The sequence below is a fragment of the Ceratotherium simum genome, chromosome 16 (genome assembly GCF_057802395.1).
Source record: "Ceratotherium simum simum isolate JZ-2026a chromosome 16, ASM5780239v1, whole genome shotgun sequence".
NCBI lineage: Eukaryota > Metazoa > Chordata > Mammalia > Perissodactyla > Rhinocerotidae > Ceratotherium > Ceratotherium simum.
In genome coordinates this window covers 24654427-24679533 of record NC_141915.1, presented here as the reverse complement: position 1 = coordinate 24679533, position 25107 = coordinate 24654427, and the positions used below count along the sequence as shown (strand labels likewise).

Genomic DNA, 25107 nt, shown 5'->3' with positions numbered 1-25107 from the left:
AGGCAGGGCTTGCTGCTTTTACCCTGGTCTCGGGCTGGCCGACAGACATGGCCGCATCCGTTGCTGACACACCGACGTCCTACACCACAGTCCCGGTCTCCTCGGCATCGGTCCACACAGGCACCTGCCCCTAGAAAAAATTCAGTTGAAAACTGTTAAGCCTGGCAGGAGAGCAGGGGAGGACTGTGAGGGGGGTTATTGTTTTAAACTTTAGTTCAATTCAAAATATGTAGATATGATATCTACATAGTTTTCATGATTTTAAATGTAATACATTTTTCTTTTTAAAAGACAAAAAGTACTCCAGTATATAAAGTAAAAGTAAGAATCCCTTTCCCTCAACCCATCAAGTCCTCCTCCCTGAAGGTATCTATCTTCTACCTTCCCAGGAGGTTCCTTGTGGCTCCTTCTGGAATTTTCTCTGTGCTTTTACAAATATAAACAGAAGCACATCAATAACACATACACATATGTACATAAAATGTTCCAAGATGTTTGTCTACTAATTACAAGTATGTGGGGTGAGGCTGCATAATGTTTTGGTGCCGAAAGGCATCTTTGTTAGGCAGTTTAGCAATATAAAACAAGAGTTTTCAAATGTATATTCGGCCATTCCATTTTTAGGAATTTACCCAAAGAAATGTGATTTAGCTCAACGACATTTGTCCTGTACTAGTTATTAAAAGGTAGCCCAAAGTGACAAGTTATCTCAATGTGTAAGAGGAGAAGAAGGGGTGCAAAATAAGGCATATCCCTAAATTGGAGAGCAATGAAACCATTTAAAATGTGAGGTAGAATTGTATTTATTGATTAGGGATGATGCCATGATTCCATGTTTGTAATAATCATATAAATATGCTACTCTCCTTGATTTTTGAGGGTTTATCTGTTTGTCTCTATTACTGTATGGTGGCCTAGTGGTGAAGATTCGAGGATTTCACTGCTGTGGCCCGGGGTCATGTCATGGTCAGGCACCTACACCAGCCATCTGTCGGTTGTCATACTGTGGTGGTGCGTGTTGCTGTGATGCTGAAAGCTATGCTAATGGCATTTCAAATACTAGCAGGGTCACCCATGGTGGACAGGTTTCAGGAGAGCTTCCAGACTAAGACAGACTAGGAAGGACCTGGCCACTCACTTCCAAAAATTAGCCATGAAAACCCCATGAACAGCAGTGGAGCACTGTCTGATACAGCGCCGGAAGTTGAGAGGATGGCACAAAAAGACCAGTCAGGGTTCTGCTCTGCTGCACACAGGGTCTCAAGGTGTCAGAATTGACTGACGGCCCTGATAACGATTACGTCAGATCTTTAAGGACATAGACCTCTCCTTAATTATCTCGCAGCACTCAGCACAGTGCCAGGCCTGTGGTAACCACAAAAGAAACATTAACCCATTCTTAACTCTGAAAAAGTAGATAGCTGTGTGTATGGATGGATTATGGAAGCTCTTCTTTAAAATGGTTATCTAGGTGCTGAGATTATGGATAATTTATCTTTTTTCTTAGTGTTTCTTGTTTTCCGTAATGAGCAGGCATTCCTTATATAACAAAATAAGAGAGGAGTGTTCTGTGCTCAAATGTTGGGACACAGAGCTCTGTGACATGCTCTTCCCTCAGGAAGGACAAGCCTGAAAGCAGAGACCATGGGGATTAAGCACCTAAGGAAGCGGAAGGTGGGCAGAGCTAAGACACAGTCTCCCCGGGTTGTGTGGGATTTGGAGACCTGGGCAGGCCTGCGGGCTTTTACCTGGTCCCTGGGCTGGAGCGCAGATTCGACGACATCCCCTTCTGATACACCGCTGTCCGGACCCACAGTCCTTGTTTCGTCGGCATTGGTCCACACAGATTCCTAACATGAGAAGAGACTCATGAACACAAGGAAGCCCCAGGTGTGGGTGTCGGGAGTGTGGTGGTGTCAGGATAATGGGCTCACTTGTACTTGGTATGTATTACATAGTGTAATGGGGTATGAAACAGGACATCATATAAAAATAAGTGTATTAGCACATTCATAGAGGAAATTAAGATAACGTTTACCCGACTGCTAAGGGTGATTATTTCAAGAGGAAGCAACTGTAGGCAGATTTTGCCCATTTTGTTTAGATCTATAATATGTTAACATTTGCAAGAGGCATGTAACTTCAATAAACAAAAACATAAAAATTAGAAAATAAAGTAAATTCAGAGAAACAAGCTTTAGCTTTTTGGCCAAAGCTGTTGATCAGCAGGAAAACAGAAGGAGAAGAGGGATTTTCATACTCACCGAGCAACTCCAGAGTGTGGCTGTGGCACAAAACCACAATTGTTGAGAGGTGTATAGTTCCCATGTCAGAAATGAGGAACCGGGAGCTCAGAGAGTGTAACTGACTTGCCCACAGCCAGGGCTGTAGTGGTGGTGCTGGGACTGGACCCAGGCAGACCTGGCCCTGAGTCCACATTGACTAAAGACCTTCTCTGGCTTGCCCCAGCATGCACATATACCCACGTGGATTCAGTATGCTCTCGGATTGGTTCTGCTGGGGTCTTATATGTTTCAGGATATTAAGTGTCTTTTGGGAGGCAAAATGGCTGGGCTTTTTTTGGGGGAGGTTAATGGTTGGCCTTCAGAGCAGAAACCCATCAACAATTCAGGAATCATGCCCAGCCCTGACCTCTCTGGAATTTGCTGCAGTCCAGCGTGACCATTTCAATTGCCACCACTGCATCTGCAAAGATGGCTACACTCTCAAACCATAAATATACACAAAAATTCACTCAAAAAGGATCAAAGGCCTAAATGTAAAAGCAAAAACTATGAAACTCTTATGATGAAACATAGGTGTGAATCTTTGTGACCTTCGATCTGGCAATGGTTTTTAAAATATGATACCAAAAACATAAGCAATAAAAGAAGGAGTATATCAATTAGACTTCATCAAATTAAAGGCTCCTGTGCATCAAAGGGCACTATCAAGAAAGTGAGAAGACAATCCATAGAATGGAAGAAAATATTCCCAAATTATATATCTGATAAGGGTCCAGTATACAGAATATATATAAAGAATCTCTATAACTCAACAATAAAAAGGCAAACACTCCCATTTTGAAACGGGAGAAGGACTTGAATAGACACTTCTCCAAAGAAGATATACAAATGGCCAATAAGAAGATGAAAAAATGCTCCACCTCCTTAGTCATTAGAGAAATGCAAATCAAAACCTCAGTGAAATACCTCTTAACACCCACTAGGATGGCTCTAATAAAAGTGCCAGGGAACAACAAGTGTTGGCAAGAATTTGGAGAAACTGGAACCCTCATACGTTGCTGATGGAAATGTAGAATGGTATAGACTCTGTGGAAAACATTTTGGCAGTTTCTCCAAAGATTAAACTTAGACTTGCCATGTGACTCAGCAATTCCACTCCTAGGCATACACCCAGGAGAACTGAAAACATATTCACTCAAAAAGTGTACACGAACGTTCATAGCAGCATTATTTCATAATGGCCACAAAGTGGAGACAACCCAAATGCCCATCAACTGATGAATGGATAATTAACATGTGGTATAGCGATACAGTGGAATATTATTCAGCCATAAAAAGGAATAGGTTCTCATAGACACTACAACTTTGATGAACCTTGAAAATACTGAAAGAAGCCAGACACATAAGGCCACATATCTATGATTCCATTTATGTGAACTATCCAGAGTGACAAACACTTAGACACAGAAAGCTGATGAAAGGTTGCTAGGTGTTGGAGGAAAGAGGGAACAGGGAGTGACTGCTTAATGGGTATGGGGTTTCTTTTTGGGGTGATAAAAATGTTCTGCAATTAGATAGTGTTGATGTTGCACAACATTGTGAACATATGAAAACCCACTGAATTGTACACCTTAAAATTGTTAAAACGGTCAATTTTATCTCAACAGACACACACACACACACACACACACACACACACAGCTAGAGACCTCCAGAGAGCCTGATTTAAGTGGTCTGGCATAGGGACTTGGCACTGGTCATTTTTAAAAGCTTCTGAGGTGTTTCTAACGTGCAGGCAGAGACCTTCCTACACAAAATATGGTCTGTGGACCAGGTATACTGGGACCACCTGGAAGCTTGTTGAAAATGCAGAATCTGAAGCCCCACCCCAGAGCTATGGAATAAAATATGCATACTAATCAAATCCTCCAGTTACTCTTGTCATCCTAAATTTTGCTAAACACTGCTCTCATCCAGAACAACTGAGTATGTCGAGTATATTTATGGTGGAAATAGCCATTAAAATGAGGCTTTCAAGGGTTATGAGACTTTCATAGGCAGAGGTGGGGAGGCTGTCAGATGAGAGAACACATTTGCATTTTGGGGAAATCAGTAGCCTGATTGGACCTGCACTTTAGGAAGAACAATCTGACATTCATGCATAGAACTGACTGGAATTTTATACACAACACATGTTTTAGAGGAGAGAGAGTTAAAAGTGTGTAATCAGGGTGATGGCAGTGGGTGGAAAGGATGTAGGAGAAATTTTGTAAGATGAGTTGACAAAGTCTGGTAATTGATTACATGGCAAGGAAAACAGAGAAATCATCTTGACTTAGGAGCCCATAAGGCTTAGGGAGTATACATAGAAAGAAGAGAAAGTAAAAGACACAGAAAGGGAAGAGAAGAGACAGAGTTGGAGAAGCCACAGGAGAAGCGAGTTTCAGGAGTGAAAAGACCTGAACAATGTGACACACTGCAGATGACAAGGAGATTGACAACGAGCAAAATGATTAGATAGTCAACCAGTAAGTTTGGTGCCACTAGAATTGGGAGTGGGAGTGTATTGGTGGTGATTGTAATGGTGGTAATGGTGGTGGTGGGGGCTGAAGCTATACTGTAAGGGCTTGGGAGTGATAGGTGCTTGGGAAGAAAGAGACACAGAAGACAGAAGCAGGGTTCAGAAAAAAGTTTTCTCAAGAATGGGGAGACTTGGCTGTTTGGTGGTAGAAGCAATTGAGAGAAAAGGGTGGCAGATTCTCAGGAGAGACCCAGGAGGTGATGGAGCAGGGTCCGAGGAAGAGGTGAGGCCTGGAGAGTGCAGAAGGGGATGCTGGCTTTGGTGAAAAGAGAGGATGTAGTCAGACACAGAGAGGCTGATGTGGTGATGGGTAGTGACAGTGTCTCCCTAGTGTCTCCTTATGTGGACTGTTCTCCATGTTTACCCATCTTCCCCTCCGTCCCCTCTTTTATCCTGCACATGATCAGTCCTAGATTTCCCACTTTCTGGCTCTTTCATATTGAGAAATGGGGGGGTGGGGCTGGTCTTAGCCTGGACTCACCACCACCTGGAGCTCTGCGCTGAGGGTGAGGAGGACTGCAGGGAGGAAGAGACCAAACAACCTCATGTTGCTTTTTGAAGAGTTATTTGATGATGCAGCAAAGCAAAGGAGCTGAGATTTCTACCCTCCTGGACGGGGAACTGGGCCAGAGTTGAAGACCAGTATCAGCATGTAGGAACCTTGAATCTTGTGCTCTTCCAAGCAACTGACTTTGCTAAAAAAACACAGACCATGTGTGGTGTTGGGCAGTGCTTGATGTTCAGACAAGTTCTTTGAGACAAGGGGGCTATGCCTTAGTGTAATAAAGAAATCTATCAGATTGAAAGACAGAGAGTGAGAATGGGAGAAGTCGATATGGATAGAGAGGAGGAGAGGTAACTTCAGCACCCCTGTGTGGAAGGTGCTTTATTTACTAAGCATCACAGCTGAGAAGCAACAAGATTAAATAGCTTGCTCAAGGTCACGGAGCTAATAAATGGGATTTGATGGGGCTCAGGGCAGATCTCCCAAGAGTATGCCAAGGTGGCATGTTGGGTATTTTTGATCCAAGTTCCTGGAGAAACAGCCAGTGCAAGAACAATCTGACCCTCCTTTGTTCCCCTGAAGGCAGGAAATTCACCTCTCATGTGAATTACCCTATCCTTCCTACTCCAGGAGCATCAAAGGCATCCTTCTTGCCTGCAATAGGGAATTCAAGGCTGAGAAAGCTGTATAAAGAAACTTTGCTACTTCTTCACTAATTTGCTACCCCCAAGTTCACACCCCTCTGTTTTGTCAAATCTTCACAAATAATTATTTCTTTGTCGAAAAAAAGCTATATATAGACAGCCTGCTTTGGGGCCAGCCCCAGTGGCCTAGTTAAGTTCAGCATGCTCTGCTTTGGCGCCGTGGTTCAGTTCCCAGTCGTGGACCTACACCACTCTGTTAGCAGCCGTGCTGTGCTGGTGGCCCACATACTAAAAAAGAGGTGAAGATTGGCATGGATGTTAGCTGAGGGCAATTCTTCCTCAGAAAAAAACCAAAACAAAGCAAAACGGCAACACAACACACAAACAAACAAAAAAACACCCTGCTTTGCTAACTTCTTAGGTCCCATACCATGGGGTCTCTGTACATACAAAATTAAATGTTTCTTTTTGTCCTGTTAATCTGTCAATTTGATTATTAGACAAGCCAAAGAACCAAGAGGGGTAGGGGGAAATTTTCCCCTCCCTCACAGATTCAAACTCGGATATTTTTGGCTTCATGTTTTATGACTTTTTTTCTATAGTACTTTGTCTCTGCATCAGGATCTAGGTCTAAATAGTATATTGCATTGTAGGATACTGTTAAGGGACATATCTGTTCTCCCTCTTCCCTAAGGCAGTGCTAAATATGTGTGCATTTATAGGTATGTAGATATATATATACATACATATACACGAAAATGCAGACAAATTCTGGAACAATAACCTCCCAAATAATAACAGCACTACCTCCTAGGAATTGGGGGTTCTGGGTAGTCAAGAGGTCTTTAGTCTTATCTTAAATAAGAATGAGGTAAGGAGAAGGCATTCATATATCATTTCTATAATTAAAAATTAACAGAAGGAAGAAAAACCCCTAAAATGTGGAATACAGCCTGGAGAGTTGCAAGACTGGAGTCAGCAAATGCAGTTAGGAGGGCTTAGGAAACATATCATGTTTCAGGGACCTGGGACCCTCTGTCCAATCTGCCCCACCCAATCATATCCCACTGAATCCCTCTAAACTGACTGATAATCTTTTCTTCCCCCACAGGACTTGAGAATCCACCACTTGGAGGTCCTCTAGGTGCCGGGAGGGAGATGGGCAGAACTGTCCCTGGATGCCAGGCACTCTTTCTTCATGCTGGGTACCATTGAAAGGCGTTTCCTCCCTCTTCTCATCTTAACAAGTTCAGAAGAAATAAAATTACAACCCTTGCTGTGTAATTAGTCCAAAAAATCGCAGAGCCAGACATTGTATGTAAACAAGTTTTGGTTTTTCCTCTGTCCCAGCTGCCTTGTATGGAAGGTACCATCCCTGAGGTCAACTTGCCTCAACCTTGACTATATCTTGGGTTCTGGGACCTTAGGAAGACAAGATAAAACCCAAATTTCCATTACAATTAGCCACGTGGTTGTAAATCAGTACAAACACCCCTTCCCTTCCAGTTCCCCTTATTTTTTGACTTTCCCCTTCACCTTTCTAACCCTCTGGCCAATACCCTAAAGGACTCTAACTCTGATCTCTTTTAATAGCACCTGATGGCAAAATCCCACTACTGGAGGCGCCTAACTATCCACCTTCTCCTTCCCTGCACCTGAGTTCCAACCAATAGGGTCGGATTCCACCATAAATTCATGATCAACAACTTCATTGAGCACTTCAGCACTGCCATGCAATTTCACTACAATTTCAACACAAGCTCCCACTCTTCATAAGGACTGTTGCAAACCTTGTCCATTCTCCTCAAACCTCAATCTCCTTCGGTCCCTCACACTCAGCAGACCACCTTGCCTCTTACTTTATAGAGAAAGTATTTAAACTACTAAATTAATTTCTGTAATAGATATAGAGCCATTCAGGTTAAACAGGTCTTCTTGAGTTAGCTTTGGTAGGGTATCAACCTGGGTCCACCTGGGAGAAAGACACCACACAAGAAGATGAACCGGGTAAGGTTCAAATAAAGAATGATTAACTATAACAGGGGATTAGAGTAACAAAGGATTGACTAGTAAGGTGTAAAGGAATTCTAGAGAGTATCAGGGTAGCAGATATAAGGAACTAAGCTACTAACCCTAGGACTGAGATAGAGTGCCCAAGGATGAGGCCCACCCCACCCCTTACCCCAGGGGCTGACATCCAGAACTCGTTGGAGAGGGCATGGCCATGTTCATTGAATGGCAATCACTTTGGTGCTGCATCAGCAGAACTTGCCAGAAATCCACCCTCTAGGGAGCCAGGGAAAGCTGTTCACATGGAAGTGTCTCAGCAGAGTCATTTTGCTACAAAGCTGCCCAAGAGGGGTGTCAAGGGAAGATCCTGGCTGCTGGGTGCTACTGGGTGGTGAGAATTGCAGGAGCTGAGCAATGGAGGGGCCACTTGCTTTGGACACATTGGAGGCACACTTCTACCCAACCATGGTGTGAGGGCATATGCTGGAGGAAGCTGCTGGTCATTGAGTGCTGCTGGCCACCATGCAGGGCAGGAGCTGAGCTCTAGAGAAGCCGCAAGCACTGCAGGAGCTGAGCACTGCCAAAGCTGCAGGTGCTGCAGGAAGCAAACGCTTCCTCCTGAAATGCCTCTCCAGGGCCCTCTACTGACAAATTCCCTTGCTGTCTGGCAAAGGGAAAAATATTTAAATAGCCAGATCTATTTCCACAGGACAGTGTAAAGGGAAAATTGAGAGCTGTGAGGCAATAAGTCAATAACGGGTTCAGACAGCTTTTTTCTTCCAAGAAATGTCACCGTTTCATTGAAGTTGTCAAATTTATTGCAAAGATAATACAGAGAGTTCCTGTATACCTCTCACCCAGTCTCCTATTGTTAACATCACACATAACCATGGTAATTTGATCTAAATTAAGAAATCAATATTGGCATATTACCATTATCCAAAATACGGAATTTGACTTTCACTAGTTTTTCCACTAATTTCCTTTTTATGTTACATGATCCATCCTGGATACCACATTGCATTTATTTGTTACGACTCATTAGTCTCCTCTGGAATGTGACATTGTCTTTGCCTCGTCTGGTCCGATATTTTGTAGAATGTCTCTCAATTTGTGTTTGTCTGATGTTTTACTCATGATTGGACTGGTATTATGAGTTTTGAGGAAGATACTGCAATCAGTAGACAGTGCCCTGGGTCCAGGAGTGCCTGGTGAGTTTTCATACTCAACTGGCCTTGCAAGGGTCAGAGCAGGACTGAGAAGTCAGATTGGAAGAAGAAGAGGGGTTTATCATGTTCAAGGAGGGATATCCCTGGAAATACCTGGGAAGACGGAGACAGAAGAGGAGTGGAGTCACCTGCACAAGAACTGTCAGCAAGCAAAGTGCAATTATGCATATTGCTGCAGAGCCTGCAAACTGCACAGCACCAGGGGGCGCTATTCCCCTGGACTACAATGTGAGGAGTCGCCTCTGGAGTCATGCAATGCAGCAGCCCTGAAAATGTGGCCATAAATGCTAACGTGCCTTCATTCCCCCACCCAGGCTGAAGTTGTGCAGCTGTGCTATACATTGTAGTAATACACGGAAGGAGAACTTAACCACGGTTCTAAGGCATCAAACTCCAAGCCCTAGATGCCAAATCCGGGGAGGCGAAGTGAGATGGAATACACTTGAGCTTGCACAGCTTAACAAACTACCAATGAGTCCCAGGTGCGCCTGCTGCTATCACTAGCTGATGACCTCCACCCCAGGACCAAATTCTTATAGAATTTGCTTAAAGCTCCCTGTCTACATCTCAAGTTTGCAGAAAGACACACACATAAAAGACAATGAGCTGATGCAGGTGATTCATTACCTGGCTTCCATTGCTTTTTTGACATGACCTTGTAAAAGGTGCAACCTTCGAACAAGGGAGGAATCAGTACCTACAGTTTAGGTGTCATTCCCTAAGCCTGTGGCATACTTGGGGCATCAGTAGTGGAAGAGTAGTGAACAGAGCTGCCTTCCAAGCACTGACTCAGGGTCAATTCCATGTCCTGCAGTGGGACCTGGAGCCAGGGCTGAGCGGTAGAGAGATCTGATCTCAGATCTTCGCTAATGCACTTCACGGCAGTGACCATGCAAAGGTACACCTTATGAGAGCCTGGCTAGCCATATATTGTTTCCTTTCACTCTAAATGAAATTGTATTCTTAGTTAACTTATTCTTAACTCTCTCTACTATGGCCTATTGACTTCCTTCTACTCCAGAGCAGTGACCCTACAAAACTCTAAGTAATTATATGCTCTACTGATCTGTAGACCCTAAAGTCATCCATGTTGGGGTGTGAGAGGTTTTCACCTTCTTGGGCTCAAGAAGAAAGATTCTCTCATAAAGATAGATGATGTTGCAGCTCAAGTGCGAAGGCAGTCTGGAGGCAGAATTCCTTGTTTTTCAAGAGACCTCAGTCTTCTTCCTTTAAGGCCTTCAACTGATTGGAAGGCCCCATCCCTGTTATTATATGTGCTTTACTCGAAGTATACGATTTATTCTGACCAAATGAGTTACATAATAAGAACACAGTACAGTTCCACAGCCTAAGAGGAGCTGTACTCTCAATGGCTGTGCAGAGAGGAGGGTTGTCTTTGCCTGTGGCAGGGGAAGTAGACCCCAATGAGTGAGTGCAGGTCTCCTGGCCTGGAGGATGTCAGTAAAAAGGTGTGGAGGGCAGGATGTTTTCTTTGCCCTCTTGTCATCTCCATCACCTAGAGTAAGAGGACTGCCAATGACATGGTATCAGTTAGTTTGTCCTGGTTAAGATGACGCTGATTGTAGGAACTGCTGCACTTATGTTGTATGGTTACAATGACCCAGAGTGGATAGGGTCAAGCAAGAGTTTATTCAGAATAAAGGTTCTACAAAAGGAACCACCCTGCAATGCTACCTGAAATCCTCAGAAATAGAACATGCCTTGTCTATTCCCTTCCATGGCTGTGATTCCAGGAATAGAAAACAGCCAGGAAAGGACTGTGGATAAGCTTGCCCTTATCCTGGGCACACAGACTCCAGAGCACTTTTCTGGGATGAGTCCTAATTCTTTCTATGAGTCTGTCTGGCTGAGTTCGTCTGATATGGGTTCTTATTCCAGCACCAAGCACAGTGCCTTAGTGTTGACCAGCAATCAATAAATGCTTACTAACTCCCTTCATTTGTCACTCCCCATCCTTTACCCCAGTCGTGCAGAAGGGACCTATTACAAGGATTGTTGATCAGTGTTTTCAAGTATGAAAAGCCCTAAGACAACCTGATGCTGGGAATCCAGAAGCATGGTTGTGTGTCTCTGCTGAGCTACTGAAAGCAGCTGCCTCCTTCCCTGGGATGATGATTCTTGATTCTTTCCCATGTCTCGTGTAAGGTAGGAGGAGATCCCCATTCTGTCCTCAACTACTCCAGTTACAACAAAATCCCACTAAACCCAACCAGAGGCTTGGAAAGAGAACATATATAGAGATCTAAGGAACTGAAACTGATAACTGAAAATCATTCACTCTGCTGCAAGACACTGCCTAATTCTGTGGGATTCCCATGAACAAAACAGTCCTGGTAAGCCAAGTCTGTATGAACACCATTGTCTATAGAGTGAATAAGTAACAGGTCTTTTCACTTTATGAAATTCTTCTTGAGGGTGCTGCCACTCATGTGACTCAACTCAATGACATGTAGTCCCTGTGTCTCTCCATTCGTATTTCAAATTCCCAAGAGGAACAAAAAAATCAGATTGACTCAAAGGTTTATATTAGATCATTCAGCTAATGTCAAGGAGCCAGTGTCACTTTGTAAAAATATGGCCTTTGAGGCTTACTCACAACAGGTGACATTACTGTGAGTCCTACAACCAGCTCATCAGGGCTCTCCTACATTCCACCCTCCTGCTGGGGGCATATTCATATTCACAAGTGCATCCACGTCTACTCTATATCCCAAGACGTTCTCCTCACATGATCCACTGTCAATGTACAATCACCAACACTCAAATCTGCCCAGGAAAAGAACCGAAAGACATATCCCGCTGCTGCATCTACTGGGATGTCCTGTGGCCATTTTTCTCTGAGTGCAGGATCTCTGAAAAATTTCCACCACACTTTTATTACCATCCTGATCCTATCTTAATATGCTATCTAGAACATGTAGAAAATGGACAAAGTATTCCAAGATCATCTAGTCCTATAAAAAGAGACTCTATTAAATAATCCTGGATTAAAATAGAAAGTGCTGACTCTCTAGTATACAGGGTTAAAGGAAGAGAAAATAAACATTATTGAAAATAAAGATTCTATTTAAAAATGAAAAGTGTGTGCTATATGTTCTAGTTTAGCACTCTGAAGAAAAAGATAGGGGGAAGATGCCATCTTTATATTGCAAATAGTTAGGAGGCTTCCTCCAACATCCAGTCCGAGTTCTCCTAGCCTTAAGCGAGCATCTCCACAGGGCAGGATTGTTGCCAAGTGAGGTGAACCAGAGCTTTAGTGGTCTGCAAAAGGTCTCTCCCTGCCTATCCTACTCCTAATTTGTCATATCGTTAACATCCATGCTTCTAAGACATAACTGTCCCCAAGAGAGGAAAGACGTCGTATTCTATTTATACCCACACCTGGCTGCCTCACTGATCCTGCCTCATACCCATTTATTCCCATCCCATCTCCCTAGTCTTGACCACATATTTCTGGGAGTCCCCAAAGTGTCCACACGTCCTCACAGATAAGCCCACTCATGTCCTTCTCATATGGCCTCTGTGGTGTGGTCTGCTCTCTGCAAAGCTACCTGAACCTGGAGGCCCACCACTGCCCCCATTGTCAGTGTCCTCAGGGGCATGCTGCTCTCTGCAGCAGGGCACTATCTCCAGATGATCCCAAAGCTAAGAGTCCATCCAAGTGCCAAGATGGTGCCATGTTCCCGTTAGTCCTCACACCAACAGTCATACCACGTTCTGCACAGCCTTGGGGAGAATGCCTCTCACTACACAGGGCTCAGAAGTCCTGTGAGGGATTGTCTAGAGAAGACAAGTAGAAAGACTGATCCCCCATCTCTCCTGCCTCTGTCTCTGATATGGACACTCAGACTTCCTGGCAGGTTCTCTCCACCCGATTCACGTGAACTAACTCACAAGAGAGCATGGCTGGGGCCTCTCAGCCCAGGGAGTCAGGTAGCTCTGCCCAGTGCTGGGTGAGAGAGTGAGGAGCAGCCTGGGACAGGCTCACCCTGAGGGAAAGAAGAGCTGGAGTAGAAGATTTTAGCCTCCACACCCAACCCTCCAAAAGTCTAAGGTTGTCCCTTGAGCCTGAGATAATGTAGAAGTGTGGTAGGAACTTATTCCTTGGAGGACACACTCAGTCCTATCTCCACTATATCCCCCTAGTTGCCAGTCCACTTTGATGCACCCACCAATTTTGTGTTGGTTTCGATAAATCCTACCCTTTCAGTCAAGGAAGCAAGGAAACGAAAGTTCTGTGGTCAAGCAGCAGCTTCCAGCCAATGCCAGCCATAATCGCCCGGGCAGGTGTAAATATTGGTGGAATGAATGAATGGACCTGTGTTTCACATCAGTCGGGACATGCGTTTGGGTGTAAGATACAGGCTAACTTGTCCATAACCACGTTCTTTCCAGCTCTTGCAGAGGAACAATTGGGTACCTTAATGATATTTAATTTTTGTTTTAAGAGTATTTCCAGCTTTTTCAAGTTTGCAAATACTTCTAAAACAAGTCATTATTAATGTGTTTTCATGGTCTTTTACATCTGGGTGAAGGAACATCTTTTCTAATTCTCACAGAGGCTAGCACTGGCCCCAACTGTAGCCACCTTCACTCGCTGTCTGTACAGGGGGCCTGGTAGCCATTGTCCTGGCAGGGCTAAGCATTCAGAGGGTCAGGGATGCAGAAGGCAGGGCTTGGTGATTTTACCTTGGTCTTGGGCTGGCTCGCAGACAAGGCCACATCCGTTGCTGACACACCGACGTCCTACACCACAGTCCCGGTCTCCTCGGCATTCTACCTCACAGACACCTACCCCTAGAAAAAATTCAGTTGATAACTGTTGAGCCTGGTGGTAGAGCAGGGGAGGACTCTGAGGGGGCTTATTGTTTTAAACTTTTCTTCAATTCAAAGTATGTAGATATGATATCTACATAGTTTTCACTATTTTAAATGTAATATATTTTTGTTTTTAAAAGGCAAAAATACTCAACTATATAAAGTAAGAGTAAGTCTGCCTTTCCTTCAGCACATCTAGTCCACTTCCCAGGAGGTATCTACCTTCTACCTTCCCAGGAGGTTTCTTGTGGCTCCTTTTGGAATTTTCTTTGTGCTTTTACAAATATCAATACAAGCACATCAATAACACACACACACATATGTACATAAAATGTTACAAGATGTTGGTCCACTAATTACAATTATGTGGGGTGAGGCTGTATAATTTTTTCATGCCGAAAGGCATCTTTCTGAGGCAGTTTAGCAATATACATCAAAAGTTTTCAAATGTACATTTTGCCATTCCATTTTTAGGAATTTACCCAAAGAAACGTGAATTAGCTCCAGGACCTTTATCCTGAACTTGTTATTAAAAAGTAGCCCCAAGTGACAGGTTATTTCAATCTGTAAGAGGAAAAGAAGGGGTGGAAAATAAGGCCTATCCCTATACTGGAGAGCAATGAAGCCATTTAAAATGTGTGGTAGAATTGTACTTATTGATTAGGGATGATCCCATGATTCCATGTTTGTAAAAATCTTATACATGTGATATTTTCCTAGATTTTTGTTGGTTTGTCTATTTGTCTCTATTACCGTATGGTGGCCCAGTGGTTAAGATTTGAGGATTTCACTGTTGCGGCTCGGGGTCGTGTCATGGTCAGGGAAGCACACCAGCCATCTGTCGGTTGTCATACTGTGGTGGTGCGTGTTGCTGTGATGCTGAAAGCTATGCTAATGGCATTTCAAATACCAGCAGAGTCACCCACCGTGGACAGGTTTCAGTAGAGCTTCCAGAATCAGACAGACTAGGAAGAAGGACCTGGCCACTCACTTCCAAAAATTGGCCATGAAAACCCTATGAATAGCAGTGGCGCATTATCTGATACAGGGACGGAACGTGAGAGGATGGCACAAAACAGCCAGACTGGGTTCTGCTCTGCTGCACAGAGGGTCGCAACGAGTCGGAACTGACTGACCGCACTGATAACTATTACGTAAGATCTTTAGGGACATAGACCTCTCCTTAATTATCTCCCAGCACTCAGCACAGTGCCAGGCACGTGGTAACCACAAAATAAACATTTACCCATTGTCAACTCTGAAAAAGTATATATCTGTGCGTATGGATGGATTATGGAAGCTTTTCTTTAAAATGGATATCTAGGTGGTGGGATCATGGATAAGTTATCATTTTTCTTAATATTTTTGTGTTTTCTATAATGAGCAGCCATTCCTTGTATAAGGAAATAAGAGAGGAGGGTTCTGAGCTCAACAAGTCAGGACACACAGCTGTGGAAAACCATTTGGCATTCTCAAAAATTCAAACTTAGAGTTGCTGTATGACCCAGCAATTCCACTCCTAGACATATACTCCGCAGAACTGAAAACATATTCACACAAAAATTTGTATACGAATGTTCATAGCAGCAGTATTTCATAAGAGCCACTAAGTGGAGACAACACAAATGCCCATCACCTGATGAATGTAGAAATAAAATGTCGTACAGCTATACAGTGTAATACTACGCAGCTGTAAGATGGAAGGAAGTTCTCACAGTTACAACTTAGACAAACCTTGAAAATATTGAAAAGCCAGACACAAAAGGCCACATACTGTATGATTCCATTGGTGTGAAATATCCAGAATAGGAAAATGCCTAGGGACAGAAAGCAGATTCAAAGTCGTCTGGGGGTGGACGGAAGGAAGGAGCAGGGAGTGACTACTTAATGGATATGGGGTTTCTTTTTGGCATGATGAAAATGTTGTGCAATTAGATGGTGGTGATGGTTGTACAACATTGTGAACATGCTCAAAGTGACTGAATTGTACACTTTAAATGCTAAAAATGGTGAACTGTATCCAATGAACATACACACACACACACACACACACACACACAGTTTGAGACCTTGGAAAATTAATTGGCTGGCTCCATATTGGTTATTCTTAATTAAAATTACTTGAGAAACAGGTAGTGCAAGAAGAACACTATGAACCTTTTTTGTTTCCCTGAAGGCAGGAAACAAACCTTCCATGTGAGCATATCCTCCCTACACAAGGAGGATAGAAGGCTTCCTTGTCGCCTGAGATAGGGAATCCAAGGCTGAGAAAGTGGTGTAAACAAACTTAGTTATTTCTTCATTAATTTACTACGGGGGGCCTAAACCCCTTTGTTTTTGTCAAATATTTACAAATAATTCTTTCTTTGTCTAAAAATAGTATATTTAAATAGCCTGCTTTGCTCACTTCTTAGGTCTTGTACCCTGGGGCCTCAGTACATATGAAATTAAATTTGTTTTTTTCCTGTTAATCTCTCTATGTCAATTTGATTATTAGACCTGCCAAAAGAACCAAGAGGGGTAGGGGGAAATTACTCTCTCCCAGACAAATTCAAATTCAGATATTTTTGGCTTCATGTTTCTTGACTTATTTTTCTGTAATACTTTCTCTTTGCATCAGTAACTATACCTAAATATTATATTGCATTGTATGATAATGTTAAGGGAAATATTTGTTCCCCTTCCCTAAGTCAGTGCTAAACATTTGTGAATTTATAGGCATGTATATGTAGATGTACATATATGTGCATGAAAATGCAGACAAATTCTGGAACAATAACCTCCCAAGTAATAACAGCACCACCTCTGAGGAATAATAGAGGGAGCTGGGGGGTGTAGGTAGTCAAGAGGTCTTTAGACTTACCTGAAATAAGACTAAAGTAAGAAGGCATTCATATATTACTTGTGCAATTAAAAATGAACAGGATAAAGAAAAACCCCTAAAATGTGGAGAATAGATTGGGGAGTTGTAAGAAGGGGCTCAGGAAATGCAGTTAGGTGGGCTTAGGAAACATAGCATGTTTCGGGGTTCTGTCACCCTCTATTCAGTCTGTCTCACTGAATAATACTCCACCAAATCCCCTCTAAACTATCTGAAGGTTTTTCCCCACAGGACTTGAGAATCCACCAGTTGGTGCCACTTGGTGCTGGGAGGGAGATGGGCAGACCTGTCCCTGGATGCCGGGCACTCTGTCTTCAGGCTGGGTACCATTCAGGCTGGGTACCATTTACTCCCTCTTCCTACCTTAACAGATTCAGAAGAAATAACATTATAATCCTTCTCGTGTAATTAGCCCAAAAAATAGCTGAGCCAACTCTGTGCATAAATAAGCTCTAGTTTTCCCTCCTGTCCCAGCTGCCTTGTACAGAATGTACCACCACTGAAGTCAATTGGCATCAAACTTGACTATATCTGGAGAGATGGGACCTTAGGGAGATAAGACCCAGATGTTCACTCCAATTAGCCACATGGTAGTAAGGCAGTACAAACACCCCTCCCGTTCCAGTTTCTCTTATTTTTTTGACTTTCCACCTCATCTTTCAAATACTCTTGCCAATATCCTAAAGGACCCTAACTCTGATCTCTTTTGGACCCTAACTCTGATCTCTTTTAACAGCACCTGATGGCAAGACCCCACTGTTGGAGGCATCTAACTATCCACCTTCTCCTTCTCCCACCTGACTACCACCTGACAGGGACAAATTCCATCATAAATTCATGGTGAACACCTTCAGTTAGGACCTCAACACTGCCCCAAAATTTCACTAAAGATTTTTCACAAGGTCCCACTCTTCATAAGGACTATTGAAAACCTTGCCCATTAACCTCCAATCTCAATCTCCTTCAGTTCCTCACACTCAGCAGATGACCTTGCCTCCTACTTGACAGAGAAAACATTTCAACTATGATTCAATTTCAATAAAAGATATAGAGCAATTCAGGGCATCCAGGCCTTCTTGAGAAGCTTTGGTAGGGTATGAACCTGGGTACAAGTGGGAGAAAGACACCACACAGGAAACTGAACAGGGTAAGTTTAATATAAAGAATGATTAACTACAATAGAGGATTAGAGTAACAAGGAATTGACTAGTAAGAAGTAAAGAGAATTCTAGAGGGTATCAGAGTGGCAGATAGAATGCACAGCCACTAACCCTAGGACTGAGATAGAGTGCCCTAGGACAAGCCCCCATCCCACTCCTTGCCCCCATGGCTGACATCCAACTTGGTTATAGAGGGCATGGTCAGGTTCACAGGATAGCAGTCACTTGGGTGCTGCACCTGCAGAACTTGCCGGAAATCCCACCTCTAGAGAGCCAGAGAAAGCTGTTCACCCAACAGTGTCTCAGAAGAGGCACTTTGCTACAAAGTGGCCCAAGAGGGTTGTCAAGGGAAGATCCTGGCTGCTGGGTGCTACTGGATGCTGAGCACTGCAGGAGCTGAGCCGTGGTGGAACCACCTGCAAGGGTCAGATGTGGACTGAGAAGTCAGAATGGAAGAAGATGAGGGGTTTATCATGTTCAAGGAGGGACATTCCTAGAAATATCTTGGAAGATGGCAGGCAGAGGAGGAGTGGAGTCATCTGCAGAGGAACCATCAGCAAGCAAAGTGCAGTTATGCATAAGGCTGCAGAACCTGCAGACTGCACAACACCAGGGGGCGCTATTCTCCTGGACTAGAATGTGAAGAGTCGCCCCTGGAGTCATGCAATGCAGCAACTCTGAAAATGTGGGTATCAATGCTAACGTGCATTCATTCCCTCACCCAGGCTGAAGTTGTGCGGCTGTGCTATACATTGTAGGAAGAAAGGCAAGGAGAACTAACCCACGGTCCTAGGGCATCAAGCTCCAAGCTTAGATGCCAAATCCAGGGAGAAGAGAGATGGCATACACTTGAGCTTGTACTGCTTAACAAACCACCCATGAGTCCCAGGTGAGCCTGTTCCAATCACTAGCTGATGACCTCCACCCCAGGACCAAATTCTTAGCGAGTTTGCTTAAAGCGCCCTGTCTACGTCTCAAGTTTTCAGAAAGACACACACAAAAATGACAGACAGTGAGCTGATGCAGCTGATTCACTACCTGGCCTCCACTGCTTTTTTGATACGATCTTGTATAAGGTCCAACCCTGGAACAAGGGAGGAATCATTGCCTACAGTTTAGGTGTCTGTCCCTACGCCTCTGGCATTCTAGCGGCTTCCTTGGTGGAATAGTAGTGAACAGAGCTGCCTTCCAAGCATTGACTCATGGTCAATTCCACGTCCTGCAGTGAAACGGTGGAGCCAGGGCTAAGTAGTAGAGAGGTCTGATCTCAGATCTTCGCTAATGCACTTCACTGCTGTGACCGTGCAAAGGTACACCTTAGGAGAGCCTGGCTAGCCATATATTGTTTCCTTTTCACTCCAAATGAAATTGTATTCTCAGTTAAAGTACTCTCAACTCTCTCTGCTATGGCCTATTGACTTCCTGCTCATCCAGAGCATTGACTCTACAGAACTCCAAGTAATTATATGGTCTAGATCTGTAGATCCTTAAGTCATCCACGTTAGTGTGTGAGAGGTTTTCATCTTCTTGGGCTCAAGAGGAATGATTCTGGCATAAACAAGAGTTGATGTTGCAGCTGAAGTCCGAAGGCGGTCTGGAGGCAGAATTCCTTGTTTTTCAGGGGACCTCAGTCTTCTTCTTTTAATGCCTTCATTTGATTGGATGAGGCCCATTCATATTATTATATCTGGTTTACTCAGAGTTTAGTGATTTATTCTGACCAGATAAGATACGTAATAAGAACACAGCCTATGGCTGCACAGCCTCGGGGTAGCTGTATTGTGCAAAGAGAAGGCTTGTGTTTGCCCTTGGCCAAGGAAGTTGACCCAAATGAGTGAGTGCCGGTTTCCTGGCCTGGAGGACGTCAGTAAGAAAGGACTGGAGGGCAGGAGGTTTTCTTTGCCCTCTCATCATCTCCATCACCTGGACTAAGAGCCCTGCCCACGTGGTATCAGTTAGTGTGTCCTAGTGTACATGACGCTGATCGTAGGAACTTCTGCACACAACTTAATTGGTTACAATGACCCAGAAGGGATAGAGTTAAGCAAGAGTTTATTCAGAATCAAGGTTCCATAAAGGGCACCACCCTGCAATGCTACCTGAAATCCTCAGAAATCGAACATTCATTGTCAATTCCCTTCCATGGCTGTGATTCCAGGATTAGAAAACAGCCAGGAAAGGACTGTGGATAAGCTTCCCCTTATCCTGGGCACAGAGACTCCAGAGAACTTTTCCGGGAGGAGTCAATGGGCAAGGTAGGAGGGATCTCATCAATCACTCACTGCCACCAGAACTGCTGTTCGAAGTACAAATTTGGTCATTGCACTTCCCGGGCTTGACTGTCCCCAGTGCATTTCTATCCACCTTGCTGGGCATGACAATGAAGGCCCTCCAGAATTGGCCACGGATTTCTCTTTAAAGCCTCCTCCAGTGCCACTACCCCAGCCGCCTCGCGTCCCACGAGCTCCAGCCACCAGCTCTTCCCAACTCCAAAGTTGTGCACATGCTGGTTTTGCTGCCTGAATGGTTCACCTGGATCCCCCTCCACCTGATGATCTCAGCCTCCCCCCTCTGGTTCTAGCTCACACAGTTGGTCCCACCTAAACATTTTCCCAACTGCATGGGCAAGAGCTCATAATTCTCCTTCGTGCTCCTGTAGAACTTTGCACAAATCTCTGCTATAGCATCAGGCAGGGGATATTATAATTACTTATGCAAGTCTGTCTTGCTGTGTTCATCTGATACGTGTTCCTATTCCAGAATCAAGCACAGTACCTTAGCGTTGACCAGGAATCAATAAATGCTTACTAATTGCCCTTTTGTTGACACTCCCCCTCCTTTCTTTACCTCAATCATGCAAAGGGACCTATTACAGAGGATTTTTGATCAGTGTTTTGAAGTGTGAAAAGCCTTGAGACAACTTGATCCTGGGAATCCAGGAGCACGGTTGTGTGTCTCAGCTGAGCAACTGGAAGCAGCTGTCTCCTCCCTGGGATGAGGATTCTTTATTCTTTCCCATGTCTTGTGTTAGGTAGGGGAATTCAAGTTCTCTTGCCATTTTCAACTAACCCCACTTCCCCAAGATTCATGCAGACTTCTGTGTGGAGAGGGCAAGTGGGTGTTCCTTTTGCCTGAGAGGATGAGAGGGGGCCTGTCTTCCACTCACAAGCAGGTCACCAGGTTCCTTACACTCACTTCTTGGACAGCGACCCTGCAGTACAGCCCACACCATTGCCATAGCATTTCTGACCCATGGGACGTTCATTGTCCTCAGTGCTCACTCTGAAGCAAGCACCAGACATTTTGTTGGGCCCTTCTGGGCAGGTCTCAATCTTTCTATCCTTATAATACATGAAGATTGTTCTAGAGTCAAGGCTCAAAAGGAATCCATACGTCCTTATAGGAGGAGATCCCCATTCTGTCCTCAACTACTCCATTTACAACGAAATCCCACTAAACCTAACCAGAGGCTTGGAAAGAGAACATATATATGGATCTAATGAACTGAAACTCGTAATTGAAAATCTTTCACTCTGCTGTAAGACACTGCCTAATTCCGTGGAATTCTCACGGACAAAGCGGTCCTGGTAAGCCTGATGAGTCTGTATGAACACTGTTGTCTATAGAGTGAATAAATAACAGGTCTTTAACTTTATGAAATTCCTCTTGAGGGTGCTGCCACTAATGTGACTCAACCTCAGAGACTTCTAGTCTCTGGGTCTCTCCATTCATATTTCAAATTCCCAAGAGGAAAAAAAATCAGATTGACTCAAATGTCTATACCGGATCATTCAGCTAATGTCAAGGAGCCAGTGTTACTTTGTAAAAATATGGCCTTTGGGTCTTCCTCAGTATAGGGAACATTACTGTGAGTCCTATAACCAGCCCCGCAGGGCTCTCTTACGTTCCAGCCTCATGCTGGGGGCACATTCATATTCATAAGTGCATGCATATACACATCTTTCTATATATGCCAAGATGCTGTCCTCATATGATCCACTTTCAATGTACAATCACCAACACTCAAACCTGCCCAGGAAAAGAACCCAAAGACATATCCCGCTGCTGCATCTACTGGGATGTCCTGTGGCCATTTTCTCTGAGTTCAGGAGCGCTGAAAAATTTCCACCACACGTTTATTACCATCCTGATCCCATCCTAATATTTTATCTAAAACTTCTAGAAAATGGAAAAAATATTCCAAGATCATCTAGTCCTACAAAAAGTGATTATTAAATAATCCTGGATTAAAGTAGAGAGTGCTGACTCTCTATTATACAGGGTTAAAGAAAGGAAAAATAAACATTATTGAAAATAAAGATTCTCCTTCAAAATGAAAAGTATGTGCTATATATTCTAATTTAGCACTGTGAAGAAAAAGATGGGGGGAGGATGCCATCTTTATACTGCAAATAGTTAGGACGCTTCCTCCAACATTCAATCCGAGTTCTCCTGGCGCTAAGCAAGCATCTGATAGGGCAGCATTGTTGCCAGGTGAGGTGAACCAGAGCTTGAGTGATCTCCAAAAGGTCTCTCCTTCCCTCTCCTCCTAATGTGTCATATCATTAACCTTATGCTTCCCAGACATAACTGCCCTGGAGAGAGGAAGGAGGGCGTATTCACAGGAGAGCACGGTGGACTTGCCAGACCAGGCAGTCAGGTCGCTCCGCCTAGTGCTAGGTGAGACAGTGAGGAGCAGCCTGGGACAAACAGAACCTGAGGGAAAGAAGAGACTGGAATAGAAGATTTCATCCCCCACACCCCAGCCTCTAAAAGTCTAAGGTTGTCTCTTGAGTCTCAGATAACGTAGAGGTGTGTTAGCAAGCTGTTTCTTGGATGATACATGCAGTCCTATCTCCACTACACCCACCTAGTTCCCAGTCCACTTTGATGCACCCACCAACTTTGTCGTGGTTTCGATCAATCTTAGCCCTTCAGTCAAGAAAGTAAGGAATGAAGGTTCTGTGGTGAAACGGCAGCTCCCAGCCACTGCTGGCAAGAATCAGCCTGCTGCTTTTACCCTGGTCTCGGGCTGGCCGACAGACATGGCCGCATCCATTGCTGACACACCGACTTCCTACACCACAGTCCCGGTCTCCTCGGCATCGGTCCACACAGGCACCTACCCCTAGAAAAAATTCAGTTGAAAACTGTTAAGCCTGGCAGGAGAGCAGGGGAGGACTGTGAGGGGGCTTACTGTTTTAAACGTCAGTTCAATTCAAAATATGTAGCTGTGATATCTACATAGTTTTCACGATTTTATACGTAATACATTTTTGTTTTTAAAAGACAAAAAATACTCAAGTTTATAAAGTAAAAGTAAGTCTCCCTTTCCCTCAACGCATCAAGTCCACCTCCCAGGAGGTATCTACCTTCTACTTTCCGAGGAGGTTTCTTTTGGCTCCTTCTGGAATTTTCTCTGTGCTTTTACAAATATCAATACAAGCACATCAATAACACACACACATATGTACATGAAGTGTTACAAGGTGTTTGTCTACTAATTACAATTTTGTGGGGTGAGGCTGTATAATTTATTCGTGCCGAAAGCCATCTTTCTTAGGCAGTTTAGCAATATACATCAAAAGTTTTCAAATGTATATTTTGCCATTCCATTTTTAGGAATTTACCCAAAGAAATGTGATTTAGCTCCAGGACATTTATCCTGAACTTGTTATTAAAAAGTAGTCCAAAGTGACAGGTTATCTCAATGTGTAAGAGGAGAAGAAGGTGTGGAAAATAAGGCATATCCCTCTACTAGAGAGCAATGAAGCCACTTAAATTGTGTGGTAGAACTCTATTTATTGATTCGGGCTGATGGCATGATTCCATGTTTGTAAAAATCATATACATGTGATATTTTCCTAGATTTTTGTTGGTTTGTCTATTTGTCTCTATTACCGTATGGTGGCCTAGTGGTTAAGATTTGAGGATTTCACTGTTGCAGCTCGGGGTCGTGTCATGGTCAGGGAAGCACACCACCCATCTGTCAGTTGTCATACTGTGGTGGTGCGTGTTGCTGGATGCTCAAAGCTATGCTAATGGCATTTCAAATACTAGCAGGGTCACCCATGGTGGACAGGTTTCAGCGGAGCTTCCAGACTAAGACAGACTAGAAAGAAGGACCTGGCCACCCACTTCCGAAAACTGGCCAGGAAAACCCTATGAATACCAGCGGAGCACTGTCTGATACAGCACTGGAAAGTGAGAGGATGGCACAAAAGGCCAGACATGGTTCCGGCCTCCTGCACACAGGGTCGCAAGGAGTCAGAATTGACTGACAGCACCGATCATTATTACGTAATATCTTTAAGGACATAGACCTCTCCTTAATTATCTTCCAGCACTCAGCACAGTGCCAGGCCTGTCGTAACCACAAAATAAACATTTACCCATTGTCTACTCTGAAAAAGTAGACAATGGATGGATTATGGAAGCTTTTCTTTAAAATGAATATCTAGGTGGTGGGATCATGGGTAATTTATCTTTTTTCTTGGTGTTTCTGAGTTGTCCATAATGAGCAGCCATTCCTTGTATAAGAATATAAGAGAGGAGGGTTCTGTGCTCAACAAGTCAGGACACACAGCTGTGGAAAACAGTTTGGCATTCTCAAAAATTCAAACTTAGAGTTACCATATGACCCAGCAGTTCCACTCCTAGACATATACTCTGCCGAATTGAAAACATATTCACACAAAAATTTGCATACGAGTGTTCATAGCAGCAGTATTTCATAAGAGCCACTAAGTGGAGACAACACAAATGCCCATCACCTGATGAATGTAGAAATAAAATGTAGTACAGCCATACAGTGGAATACTATGCAGCCGTAAGAGGGAATGAAGTTCTCACAGACACTAAAACTTAGATAAACCTTGAAAACATTGAAAGAAGCCAGACACAAACGGCCACATATTGTATGATTCCATTTGTGTGAAATATCCAGAACAGAAAAATGCCTAAGGACAGAAAGCAGATTCAATGTTGTCTGGGGGTGGGTGGAAGGAGGGAG

At 43.8% G+C, this 25107-nt stretch overlaps 1 protein-coding gene across 2 annotated transcripts in view; it reads right to left on the bottom strand.

Moving 5' to 3' along the window:
* LOC147914958 (uncharacterized) overlaps positions 1–25107 on the bottom strand; it is a 41059-nt gene that overhangs the window by 2015 nt on the left and 13937 nt on the right. The window contains exons 2-5 of one of the 2 annotated variants that reach the window (XM_087440826.1): positions 23116–23223; positions 13926–14033; positions 1749–1850; positions 23–130 (exon numbers count right to left, since the gene is read on the bottom strand). In XM_087440826.1, coding sequence (XP_087296952.1) covers positions 23–130; positions 1749–1850; positions 13926–14033; positions 23116–23223 — 426 coding nt within the window. The remainder of the gene's footprint in view (positions 1–22; positions 131–1748; positions 1851–13925; positions 14034–23115; positions 23224–25107) is intronic. The other variant, XM_087440827.1, reaches the window with a different exon arrangement.